This window comes from Leucopleurus acutus (genome assembly GCF_964270905.1).
Source record: "Leucopleurus acutus genome assembly, chromosome: 7".
NCBI classification, from domain to species: Eukaryota; Metazoa; Chordata; class Mammalia; order Artiodactyla; family Delphinidae; genus Leucopleurus; species Leucopleurus acutus.
The window spans coordinates 53,796,167-53,809,826 of NC_139150.1; the positions used below are offsets into that span (position 1 = coordinate 53,796,167).

Sequence of the window (13,660 nt, forward strand, 5' to 3'; positions counted from 1 at the left end):
AGAGGAGCAGATTTACAGCTAAAAGCAAACTGCAAATTCTAAAACCATAACTTTGATTTAGGTCTGTGGGTGGGTACAGAGGAGCTGAAGGGTGTAATTTGTTGTTGTTGTTGTCTTCTGGCAGATTTAGCTTTCCAACTGCAATTTGCTTAGACTAATATTCCATTTAGTTTGCATATTCTGAACATCTACTAACAAAAAGTGGAAAGGGGAAGGGTGGTAGGACTATCAAGATGCATCATGCAATGCAGAGGAAAGAAGCCTTGGAACAAAATAATGAAAGCTTTCATACCAGGCATCTGGTTTGTGCATGATTGCGAGTGTGCAGGCATTTGGGGGAGTTGTAAAGTTCAGACAGAAATAAATTAGTCCCTATTCTGAAACTGTCTATAAACAATTTATATGGTGAAAAATTAAAATGTGGATTGCACCGATTTGGCTACTTGGAGTGAGACAGCCCCACTTCCTACAGTTAGCGCTACCACTAGTTCTGATATTGGGCAACTTTCAACCTCTGTTTTCCTTATGGGTGAAATGGGAACACTAACATATCCCTTGTAAGGTTTTGGTGAATAGTACATAAAAATGTAAGACATTTAGCAGAGTAGTTGTCAGAAGACCAGTCTTCAATTAGAAAAATATTAATAAACAGTAAGCTTTATTATAAATAATAACTAATATAACTTTTGACAAGTATTCATTACACTTTTTAAGTTACTACTGTTCCCAGATGTTTTTTTTTTTCCTGCAAATGATTTCAACTGTGATATGATTCATCCCTTTTAAAATATTCTATAACAAGTCTATTATTCAACAGGTACATTTTCAGTGTATTCCCTAGTTGCACTAGAATAATGCTCACTGAAATCTATTTTTCATTAATTTGATTTTATCTTAAGCATCCATGCATATTTACAATGGTTGTACTTCCATCAAATGGAACTTTTTCACTCAACTTTTATCCTAAAAGCTTGCCCATGAATTACTATTGTTCTTCTCCAGTTTTTAAATTTTAAAGAGTTTTTTCCCCTTTCACTTTGAGTATTTCAATTTTACTGAAGCCTAGGCATTTTTCTTTTAATGGTAAACCCTTAAGAGTTCCTCAATTTTTTTTCCCTAAAAATATTACTAAAATATTATATTTTTAATATTGATATTCACAACTGAGCAATTAAAGCAGCTTTTGGTTCCTATTTTTATTTCAAAAAGTTGATTACAAAGATATAATATTAAGTAAAAGTAAATTATGATAAAGGCAATTTAAATATATTTAATACATTAAATATAAAAATGTCACAGAAAATCATTTTATGAAGCAATAAAAATCTGTAGATTCAGTGAATACATTAAGACTGTATATTTTAAAGAAATAAAGCATGTATGCCATTAACTTCTAAATATCCTTCAACTAGTCATAAAATCCAAATAAAAGGATATTTTCTGCTCAATTTTCCTTGTCAGAGCTGTACAGAAAACCTTATGATTTTTAAAAAAATTTAACAGGTGTGCAAAGAGATGCAACTTGTTTATTTTACTTTATTCCTACTCTTAAAATTTCACCACTGCCAGAAACTCTATTGGCATATTTATAATATTTAAATAAAAATTCAAAAAATTGCATAAATCTTAGCAGTAAATAGTTTCCTTTTTATCATCTAGGCAAAAAATAAAAATAATAATGAAACTTTGGAAATGTAAATGCTTTAAATAACTTACTGCTCAGTATTAATGTAGTAGCAGGCTGACGTTTAGAAGAAAACTCATGGTGGTGATGCTGTTTCATTTCGGGGTTCCATTACATGGTAGCCTTCATTTCAACAACTGAAATGTCAGTGCTACAGGGAATGTAAAAATAAAACTTGTATGTTTGTATACTGTGTTTATATGTAAAACATGATGTATTGGTCTCTCTTGCCTGCTCAAATAATGTAAATAATGTTAATTTTAAAACTCATTTATTGAATTCACATTAGTGAAAAGATGTATTAATTATTCTTAAGTTACTTTGAAAGGGAAACCTTTCCTTTTGCTTCTGGATCTATTTAGCTGCCTGACACCTCTCCCAAATACAGCACCTATAAAGGTAAAACAAATGTCCAATAAAGTTTGTGACTATTTTTCAGCTGTCCCTTTACTGATTTCTGAACTATTCTTATTCCAATCTCACCCCATCCTGCAGCAGGTAATAAGCATGGTAGATTAACAGGAACGGCTTTCGTGCCAGGCTGCTTGGTTTCAGAAACTGATTTTACAACCTAGTAGCTGTGTGACTCTGTGTGACTGTGACTGGCTCTGTGTCTCATTTCATCATCTGTAAAACAGATTAAAAATAATATTCACTCACAAGTGAATATTATTCTTTAAGTATTCCTATATCCCTTTAATTTTCCTTTACAGCACTTATCAGAATTTATAGCTATGTAGTTCTATGAACATTTAACAAATATGTATCCCCTACTAAAATATAAGTTCCTTGAATGCAGCATCAAAATCCATTTTGTTCATCACTACATCCTAAACATTATAATGTTTGGTCTAGAGTAGATGCATAAGAAGTATTTGTCAGATAAATGAATAAATTAATTTTAGAGATAAGTCTGAGAATCAACAAAAGTGAACACAATTTGCCCAAGATTATACTACCATAAATGACAGAACTATAAGTAGAGTTTAGTTCTTCTGACTTAAAGTTCTCCATTATTTCCAGGCATTAAATCTTCGATAACACAAACCATACAAAGAATCACGCAATTAATATTACGTAGGTTCTAGAATGAAAGTAAAAGTACAAATCAGAGAGAAAAGGAGCATCTAACATAGTCTGGGGGAAGTTGGACCTCCTCGAGGAACCGATATTTAAGACATGAAGGAGTTAGAATGGGCAACAAGAGTCAGGCAGAGGGTTCCAGGTAAAAGCACAGTTTACACAGTGGTCCAATGATGAGGAAAGCTTGGTGAATAAGAATAGAGAAGAGACTACTGTGATTGCAGCAGAAGGACCTGGAAGAGGGAGGGTGAGGTTGATCAGAGAGACAGGGCCAGATCTTATACCAAGGGAAGACTTTTCTTCCTTAAGTAGAAGAAGAAAAAGCCACTAAAGGGTTTTAGGTGTGGATAACACAATCAGGTTTGCATTTTCATAAGATGATACTGACTGCACTATGGGGAGTTTGGGAAAGGGCAGACTTAGTAACTGGTTGGATATGCAGGTCTAGACAGAAAGATACATAAAGATGATGCTCACATATCCAACATGATCGACAGGGAGGGTACCATTTACTGAGAAAGGACCATTAGTAGATCGATCAAGAGCTTAATTTCATTAAGGGTATAATAAATTCTCAATAAATAGTGACAATTATTATTGTTTTTGTGGTGGTTGTTACTGATGAATGAAAACCACTTGCTGCAATTGAGGGTAATGGTGATTTTTATGGATTTCAATGGATTTTGGCCTGCGGTGTTGCTCCCATTATATACACAGGCACTTCTGGACTTGAGGTTTGGAAAGGGAGGTCATTTACGGAGCTAAGAATGCAGCTGAGGCTTGACACATGAAAGCCTTTTTTACCTCCAATCTCATTTCTAGGGTAGGCTTAGGATAACACGTGAGAGATGCATGCCTTCCTTTCCCTTGAATTTCATTCTCCTTTTCCCAAGAATCAAGAAATTTTAGACATGATAATATGACCATGGCCAACAGGTCTATAATGGTCAATTGGTCTACAAGGCATCAATGTTCTAAGGGGAGATCAAGCCTGTAAAATTAGCTTTACTTGGCCTTGGCTGAATAACGGATGAGCATAGACAGCTCAAAGGATTTTCCTATAAATTGGGTAAGGAGATAGTAAGCAAAGAAATCAAGAGGTATGCTTAGATCTTTGATCTTAGAGAAGGTATTTATACCTTACTTTCTGATCTAGACTTTATTTATATTATATCTTTGAATCATGTGGCAATCTGTCTTATTCATTTACATTGTTTACATATAGTAAAAAAGAATGTCAATTAAACCATTAGAATGATTAGTTGGCAGTATAGACTATATAAGGCCATTTTAATACTGGTGAGCCAGTACTGCTTGTATTAGCATATGAGGAGGTCGCTAAGTCTTCACACTGTGTCACTGGCTCATGGCCACAGGCTTTGTTCCCTAGAGATGCAGGGGAAACAGAGATCACGCATCAGGATTAGCCACATGGTGTTAATGAGAATCGCTGTTTATCATTATCCTGGTTATCCTGTTAAAGAAGTCCTGGAGCATATGAGGTAGTTGCCAAATGTGTTAAATATACCAAAAGGCATGTCTATTTCAGAAGTTTTGAGCCCTGAGTTAAAAAATTTTATCGTATTTAATCTACTTGCCAACTGGGCATTTTGCAACCAGGCATCTATAAGAGAACTAAGGAAAGAGGCACTGAGGGGAACTCAAATCTAAGAAAAGTCCAGATTGTTTTGGTCAATGATGAGGTCCTGCCTGTAATTTAAAAGCTAAAATGAATCTTGCTTAATCTCACATACACATAATTGGCATCACTTAGGCACAATCACCATTAAGAAACATACAAACACATATAGATCAGCATACAGCAAGGGATTTTAAAGAGGGAAAGAAGAATATTTTAACCAACTTTCTGAATAAAAGTCACCTGTATTTTATTTATATTAGAATACTTATAAAGGTCCTTGAGGTATTTTAATATATTTTTAAATTTATACCTTTATCATCATATTTATTAAACGAGGAAAAGCATCTAATATTTATTTTTACTTTTTTAATTTAAATAAGCACACACACATAGCTTAAAAGTGAACATGTCTTCTTGACTGCTTTGGGTAGTAATATGTAATATTGCCTAACCTGGCATAATCCAGCAAAATCTGGATTCAATCAAAACCCAGTTCAAAACAACAAAGTGAGCCAGGGCTGAATCGTTTGTGCATGTGCCTCTATCCCTCATTATATTAACCAGCCCTTGTGTATATTAACTTTAGCATTTTAGCTTTACGACATGTTGAAAATACATTTTGACACTATCCAGAAATTACGAGGAAGAGAATTTTTTTCCTACACCTTTAGTGATTAGGAGCATGGGTATGAAAATCAGACTGAATATTCAAAACAGGTCTCCACTGTCTGCTAGCTATGTAACCCTTTAATCTCTCTGTGTCTTAGCTTTCTTCCTGAACCTCAGATTCTCATCTGTAAACAGGATAACGTAGCACGTATCTCAAAGAGTTGTTGTATGTGTTAAATGCTTTATTATACATAAGGGACTTAGGACTGTGTTTGGCACATAGTAAGTGCCCCCAAAATGTTACCTATCAGTTTCATCATCATTGTTATTATCCTTCATTTTGTTCTTGGGCACTTGGAAAAAGAGTCTACAAAACACATATTTAACTTTTTCCTCTGAGTTCCTAGCCCTTAGCCTTATCAGAAGCATCAATCTTTCTTATTTTCCAGTCAATAAGGATTTTTTTTTTAATTGAAGTATAGCTAATTTACAATATTGTGTTAGTTTCAGGCATACAACAAAGTGATTCGGTTATACATATATTTATATATGTATATATCTATAAACTTTTTTTCATTTCTTTTCCATACAGTTTATTACAAGATATTGGATCAAGTTCTCTGTGCTATATACAGTAAAACCTTGTTGCTTATCTATTTTATATATGGTAGTGTGCATCTGTTAATCCCATACCCCCCAATTTATCCCACCCCTGCTTTCCCTTTGGTAACCATAAGTTTGTTTTCTATGTCTGTGAGTCTGTTTCTGTTTTGTAAATAAATTCATTTGTACTATTTTTTTTAGATTCCACATATAAGTGATATCATATAATATCTGTCTTTCTCTGACTTAACTTCACTTGGTATGGTAATTTCTAGGTGCATCCCTGTTGCTGCAAATAGCATTATTTCATTCTCTTTTATGGCTGAGTAATATTAAGGATTTTTTAAAGTTCAGTGATTCTCAAGATTTTCTTTTACATAGACACTTTTATAGCATATTTAAATATTCAATGTACTTTCACATGATATAATCGACAGTTTTAGAACCTTTGACTAAGAAAATATGTATGAACAGAGGGATTTAAGGACCCCCTGAAATAACCACACAGGCCCTCTGGGGTCCAAAACTCATTGGTTAGGAACCGTTGCTTTGACGATTAATACATTTAGATTAAAATAAAATTCAGGTCTTTTTAGAAAGCCCTGTGGGTCATAGCTCTTTTAGCCTCTCTTACCTCACCCATGACCGCTATGGGTGTCTCTCCTGTTGCCTGAGCAACACGATGTTCTACTAAGTAGAACATATACTCGTCGTAGAGCAGACGGATCAGGTGGAAGGAGCCAAAGCTAGCAGCACTGCGTAGGGTTAAGTCCCGAATAACCATTGAGCTGTTCCAAGAGAAAAGACACATATGCAGCCATTGTTAGTGAGCAGGATTAGAGTTCAATCTAATTTTCCTCTTAAAAGAAGTTAGAGGTCTAAAAAATTGGTATAGCACACAACCTGCCATGGAATAATTTCACTACTGAAAGCAGTTGGCTCAACTCTTTCAAACAGAGTGGTAAATAGGTCATCTTCACTGAAACTTGACTGGATCCTTATTAGAGCTAGACAACTATTAACTGGGAAAAACCATTTTACTGTCATAGGCAAGTCTTTTGATTCTATTAAATTCACAAAGGGGTCAGAATTGAATAAAAAATATTTTTGGAAGGTTGACAAATCATCACCATAAGAAAAAGCAACTCAAAGTGAAGGTCTTATTGATGACGCGTAAACACTGTGTCAGTATCTCTCAATGATAACGACCTCTGGGGTACGCTGTGAGAAAAACATGTATTTGACCAAGTTTACAAAATATACTAAGCAGGGACTTCCCTGGTGGGGCAGTGGTAAGGAATCCGCCTGCCAATGCAGGGGACATGGGTTCTGTCCCTGGTCCAGGAAGATCCCACATGCCTCGGAGCAACTAAGCCCGTGAGCCACAACTACTGAGCCTGTGCTCTAGAGCCTGTGAGCCACAACTACTGAAGACCGTGAGCCTAGAGCCCGTGCTCCGCAATGAGAAGCCACCGCAGTGAGGAGTCCGCACACTGCAACGAAGAGTAGCCCCCGCTCACCACAACTAGAGAAAGCCCAAGCACAGCAACGAAGACCCAACACAGCCAAAAATAAATAAATAAATAAATTTATCTTTAAAAAAGTATGTGTGTGTGTGTGTGTGTGTGTGTGTGTGTGTATATATATATATATATACACAATAAGCAATGCTCCCAAATGTGGCAATGTAGAATGTAGGCGGTTATGTACAGGGATCCCTGCAAGTTCTGTTGGAAGGTAAATTTATTAAGTGACTCTAGTTCCTTACTGATTTCCATTAAATTAAATTAAGGTGATATTTCCATTAGAAATAGCATAATAAAATCAATTAAGAAATGCATAACTTTGAAAAATATGAATGTTTAATTTATAAAATACCAAAATCTGAATCATATTATTAATAAAATACTAAAAATACACTCTATTATACTCAAAATGGAAGTGAATCAAAATAAAATTTTGGCCTCATTGAAGACATGTCAATTATTAAGCTTGTCCATGCACTTCAAATCTCTTTAATATTTCTATCTTAGAGTCAGGGTAGGATGTGTGTGTGTGTGTGTGTGTGTGTATGTGTGTGTTTCTTCTCACTTTCATTTAGTGTCCTTTTCTAGAGATTTCTGTCCTATGCAAACTAAAACAGGCATTATATTCTCTGATAGGAGGAGGGGATAGAATCTCACAAATGTATGGGCTGATATTCCTAGGCCTTATTTTGCAATGAAGAATTGTAAAATGCCAGACAGATGGAAAAACAGAAGACTACATTTCTGTTTCATTTTCAACCTTATTTATATAGAGGCTAGTAATATATCAAATTCTACACATTCAACTTGGCAAGTGACAGATCATCCTTGTACATCGAAAACTCTAAAGCCCTGGATTCTGATTCTGGCTCTTCATTAATTCACTATCAATCTCAAAAAAAAATCATTTCCATGAGAGTGTTCTTCCTTTTGGGTGAAAGTGAAAGCAGTACTTTTGGTCTTACCTAATTTGCATGATGATTTCAAGGACAAAATGTGTTAAAGGTTGTGAAATAGACTTATGAATGAATAGAACAAGACTCAAATATAAGTGATTATGATCCTAATACACAAAACAGGAGGAGCTGAGCTTCTGACTCTCATTTGGCTACGGCAGCAAGAACAGGTGTTACTATATGATGATGGCAGATGTCTCTCATTCTGTGGATCTATTTACTAAACAGAAAAAAAGCATGGGTTTGGAGTTCGATCCATGTTAACCACCATGTGATCTTGATTGTGAGTATGTCATTCAACATTTAAAGGTTCAAGATTAGCCTGAGAGTCAAATGAGATAATGTATGTGAAATCTTAAGCAAAACTACCTATTACTATACTATTCCATATGTTGGAGTTAATAATATACTCATTATCATAAAAAGCAGTACTGGTGAGTGATTCCTTAGCGTCAAATACTTTAATGAATACCTTAAGTTTGGAACTCTATAAGAGAATCACTAAAAATAAATTAACACTTTCACTTATATGTCAAAGATATAATGACAAAATTCTGTTATAATTCGATGCATGTTTTTCCCAAAACTCAGTAACACATCACCTATTCATAAAAATAATTATTATAAATTTAATAGCTATTGAAATTAAACTTTATTTTCCTATGGAACAAATTTTAACAGGCAGAGAATCCTCTACTTTAAAAAGCAAAAGCAAAAACAACATAAAAATAACAATAAAAAGTTGCCTAACGTTTTTACATATATCCAAATTTGATCATGTGAAGTAAATAATTTTGAAAAATTAAATAATATGGGGTGGAATATTCACTCCTAAGTACACATCTCTTGCTGAAGAAAGACAGCAGCTATTTAAAATACAGCCTGGAGAAGACTAATGGCTAACAAGTATACAAAAATGTGACTAATCTTATTCAAAATTAAAAGAAATGTAAATTAAAGGTAAGATACCATATATCATCTATTATACTATAAGACATTAAAAGATCAGTGTTGGAGAGGGTATGGGGAAAGAACTCTCATTTGCTGTTTCTACAAGCGTAAATTCACAAAACATTTATGAAGGGAAATTTGGCAACACATATCGAAACTAAAAATGCACAAATGCTTTCACCTAGTAGTGTTTTCTAGTTGTTGTTTTTACAAAATACAAGCAGGCTCTCTCTCTGACAATGTTGTTTTTTTTTTTTTAACATCTTGATTGGAGTTTAATTGCTTTACAATGGTGTGTTAGTTTCTGCTTTATAACAAAGTGAATCAGCTATATGTATACATACATCCCCATATCCCCTCCCTCTTGCGTCTCCCTCCCACTCTCCCTATCCCACCCCTCTAGGTGGTCACAAAGCACAGAGCTGATCTCCCTGTGCTTCCCAGTAGCTATCCATTTTACCTTTGGTAGTGTATACATGTCAATGCTACCCTCTCACTTTGTTCCAGTTTACCCTTCCCCCCTGCCCATCTCCTCAAGTCCATTCTCTACATCTGAGTCTTTATTCCTGTCCTGCCCCTAGGTTCATCAGAACCTTTTTTTTTTTTTAGATTCCATATATATGTGTTAGCATATGTTGTTTTTCTCTTTCTGACTTACTTCACTCTGTATGACAGCCTCTAGGTCCATCCACCTCATTACAAATAATTCAATTTCGTTCCTTTTTATGGCTGAGCAGCGTTGCTTTACAAAGCTGTGTTAGCCTCCACTGAACAACAAAACGAATGGGATATACACGTACAGATATCCCCTCCCTTTTAGACTTCCCTCCCATTTAGGTTATCACAGTGCACTAGGTGAGTTCCCTGTGCTATACAGCATGTTCCCATCAGTTATCCATTTTATACATAGCATCAATAATGTATATGTGTCAATCCCAGTCTCCCAATTCCTCCCACCCCACCCCTTTCCCTCTTGGTATCCATACATTTGTTCTCTACGTCTGTTTCTCTATTTCTGCTTTGCAACTAAGATCATCTATATCATTTTTCTAGATTCCACATATATGCGTTATTATACAATATTTGCTTTTCTCTTTCTCACTTCACTCTGTATGAACAATCTCTAGGACACTCTCTAGGTCCATTCACGTCTCTACAAATGATCCAATTTCATTCCTTTTTATGGCTGAGTAATATTCCATTGTGTGTGTATATATATATATATATATATATATATATATATATATATATAGTATATATATATACCACATCTTCTTTATCCATTCCTCTGTCGATGGACACTTAGGTTGCTTCCATGTCCTGACTATTGTAAATAGTGCTACTATGCACATTGGGGTGCATGTGTTTTTTTGAATTATGGTTTTCTCTGGGTATATGCCCAGTAGTGGGATTGCTGGGTCATATGGTAGTTCTATTTTCAGTTTCTTTAAGGAACGTCCATACTGTTTGCCATAGTGGCTGTATCAATTTACATTCCCACCAACAGTGTATGAGGCTTCCCTTTTCTCCACACCCTCTCCACACCCTCTCCAGCATTTACTGTTTGTAGATTTTTTGATGATGGCCATTCTGACTGGTGTGATCACCTAGCAGTTCTAATTCTAGAAATTTACACAAATAAGATAGTTTTAATTGCAGCAATATTTATACTGGTGAGAAAATAGGGGGCAGCACTAAATATCCATTTGTAGGATACTAAGCAAAAAAAATGGTTCATTCATATATGTAAATTTATATAAAAGTTTAAAGAAATGAGGGAGAGTACACATATAGGCAGTAACTTGGAAAGATGTCAATGATATAATGTTAAGTGCAAGAACTAAAAAGTATAATATGAGCCCATTTAACATAGAAACTATCGATATAATTCTTAAAAAAATCCTATCCCTAAATAAATGGGAATGTTTCATACTTTATTATAAGCATCGAGATAGCACACTTCATTAAAATAGTATTAGTCACCTTAAAAAGTACAAATTTATTTCAATTTATCTGAAGATAAATGTGCAACTTTATACAAAGATAATCGTTACAGTATTTTTTATAATTGTATCACAAGACCAAAAACCACCTAAATGCTCAAGAATAAGAGACAAACAGGATGTTTAAATTATGTATGAGACATACACAAAATGAAATATTGTGAGGACATTAAAAATTATGTTTCTTAAGATATGCTTAAGGTATAATGTTAAATGAAAAATGTTAAGGGAAAAATACAGATAATAAACTCTGATAAACAATTGGATCTCAATTTTATATAACACTGAAAGAAAACATTTTACCAGTAGTTATTTCTGGGTAGTAAAATTATGGATGATTTAAGTTTATTCTTTTTATAGTATTTGTATTTCCCAGATTTTCTAAAGTGAGTATATACTAATTTCATAATCCAAAAATTGTTTATTTTAAAAAGAAGATATTCATTGTAACACAGAAGAATCGTGGGCCGGTTGAATGTCAATAAATCTTTGCAGGGATAAATATCACAGATATAGAATGAATTATATATATATTTCAAAATTCAACTTTTAGGGCTTTATATTTCCCTTAAAATAATGTAAATGACTACGAAGAATATACATACTGAGTAGCTTTATGATATTATTAAACAAAATGCAAAGTCAATTCTTTTATTCCAAGAGAATTCATATTAATTCATTCAATAGCTATTTATTGTGTTCCTACTCTGTGCCAGGGTCTTGTTCTAGAGCAAGTCAGACAAAAATTTGGCTTCAACAGAGCTCACATTCTAGTAGGACAGACAGTTGATAAAAACAGAGTAGGTATAAAATATAAAGTTAGGTAGTGATTAAACCCTATGAAAAACAATAAGTCACGCTAAGAGATTGGCGAGTGATGGGTGCCGGCACTTTAAGTTAGGGTGTCAGGAAAACTCTTTTTGAGGAGGTGATATCTTGAGCAGAACCGAGACTGAAGTGAAGGAGTGAGCCGTGTGAACATGTGAGCTTTCCTGGCAGAAAGGAGAGCAAATACAGAGACTGAGGCAGAACTATGTTTGTTTTATTCCAAGGACAGCCCAGAGGCTAGTGTGGCTGGAGGACGTGAGCAAAGAGAATACACGGTGGGACCTGGAGGTCACTAGCAGCTGGACCATGTAGGGTCTTATAGGCCATGCTAAGGCTTTTGGATTCTATTTGACAACTGGGCAATCACCGTATTTCAGCATAAAGTACACATGTAATAGGAAATTCTGTTGGAAAATTAAAAAAAAAAAAAAAGGGGTGCTGACCTTCAGTTATAATACCTAGTTATTTTTAAAAATACTGATAAGCATGTTAAGAAATTATTGTCATATGTTTAGAAAAGAATCAGTTGAATTATATTATTAATGCTATGTCTGCTTCATGCTCTCTGTGTTGGGCTTCTGCCCTACAAGCCAAGTATCAAATGACACAATTAACAGTTTAATTGGAAACCTATTGTCTGATTCAGACTTCTGTAAGATATGCTGCAAAATTGACTCCACTGAATTTCATGTTGCTAAGTTACCATGAATTCAACTCCTTTTAAAATCAGAGTTATAAATGTTAATTATTTTATAATGGATGAGAAATACCTTTGTGTATTTATCTTTATAACTCATGGTGTGGAAAATGAAACATATCCCCAAACACATGATACTCAATCCACCTCTTTATGTATTTGGGGATACATCACACCCTTCCAAAGAAGAAAGATGAGAACGTCGCACCTGTGACCACCCCCTCCCCCGTACCGTGAACTCTCTTCTCAAACAGTGCTTATAGCTGATTCTGAGAGTATTACTTTTTGGAAGATTTATATATTGTTCAATTGTAGGCAAACTAGGTTCTCTGTGCCCCCTTTCAAGTCACTGTATCGAAGCTATAAATTTCATTTTTAAAAATGGGATACTTGGTTGACCCTCAGGGTGACCCTGAGGAATTCTGTGTTCCGTTATCCACAAAACACACAAGCTGAGAAATGGCCCACTTAACTTCTACATTTCTGCCCAAGAAAGGTGGTGATATTTTTTCCACCTCTCAGGGAGCCAGCAGTAGTCATTTAAAGCCAGGTTAGGCAAGGAGGGACCCCCGTTTGGAGCAGAGGGTGTCTGCAGCAACATGTCAACTGCTGCTATCATGATTCTCTGCCAGTCCATTTCTTTATTTGTATGCATATAAATATATACACAGAATTTTAGAAATTATGAGATTAATCAACTTCAGAAAATGAAGGGTTGACATATGTGACTGCCAAATTCTTTTTTTTTTTGCCAAATCTTATTAAAAAAGCCAAAAACATTAAAAAAAATACTCTGTAATTCTGCTTCTGTTTGTGAATGCAGTTTTCATTACTCAATATGTTCTTATGCCTTGGTAAAAAACAGGTCAGATTTTAGAGGCTCTTAAGTTTCTAAGATATTGACCTCGCCTACCAGCAGGAGGTATGCATCTGTCTGAATATGCCTTTCCTTCTGTGGCCCTGAAGTATACGCCTTCAAGACTTCTTGAAATGAAAATAATAACCATAATAGTGCCTAACAATAACAAGCCAACTATCCCCAACTGAGGGAGGACAGAGGGCAGGCAAGTGATGACCT

At 34.8% G+C, this 13,660-nt stretch overlaps 1 protein-coding gene across 1 annotated transcript in view; it reads right to left on the minus strand.

Annotated features, from left to right (window-relative positions):
• The window catches only part of RFX3 (regulatory factor X3), a gene marked incomplete at its 5' end in the record, with an annotated part of 157,979 nt that overhangs the window by 16,262 nt on the left and 128,057 nt on the right, over positions 1-13,660 (minus strand). Inside the window, one exon of the mRNA XM_082842342.1 lies at positions 6,256-6,409. Coding sequence (XP_082698468.1) covers positions 6,256-6,409 — 154 coding nt within the window. The remainder of the gene's footprint in view (positions 1-6,255; positions 6,410-13,660) is intronic.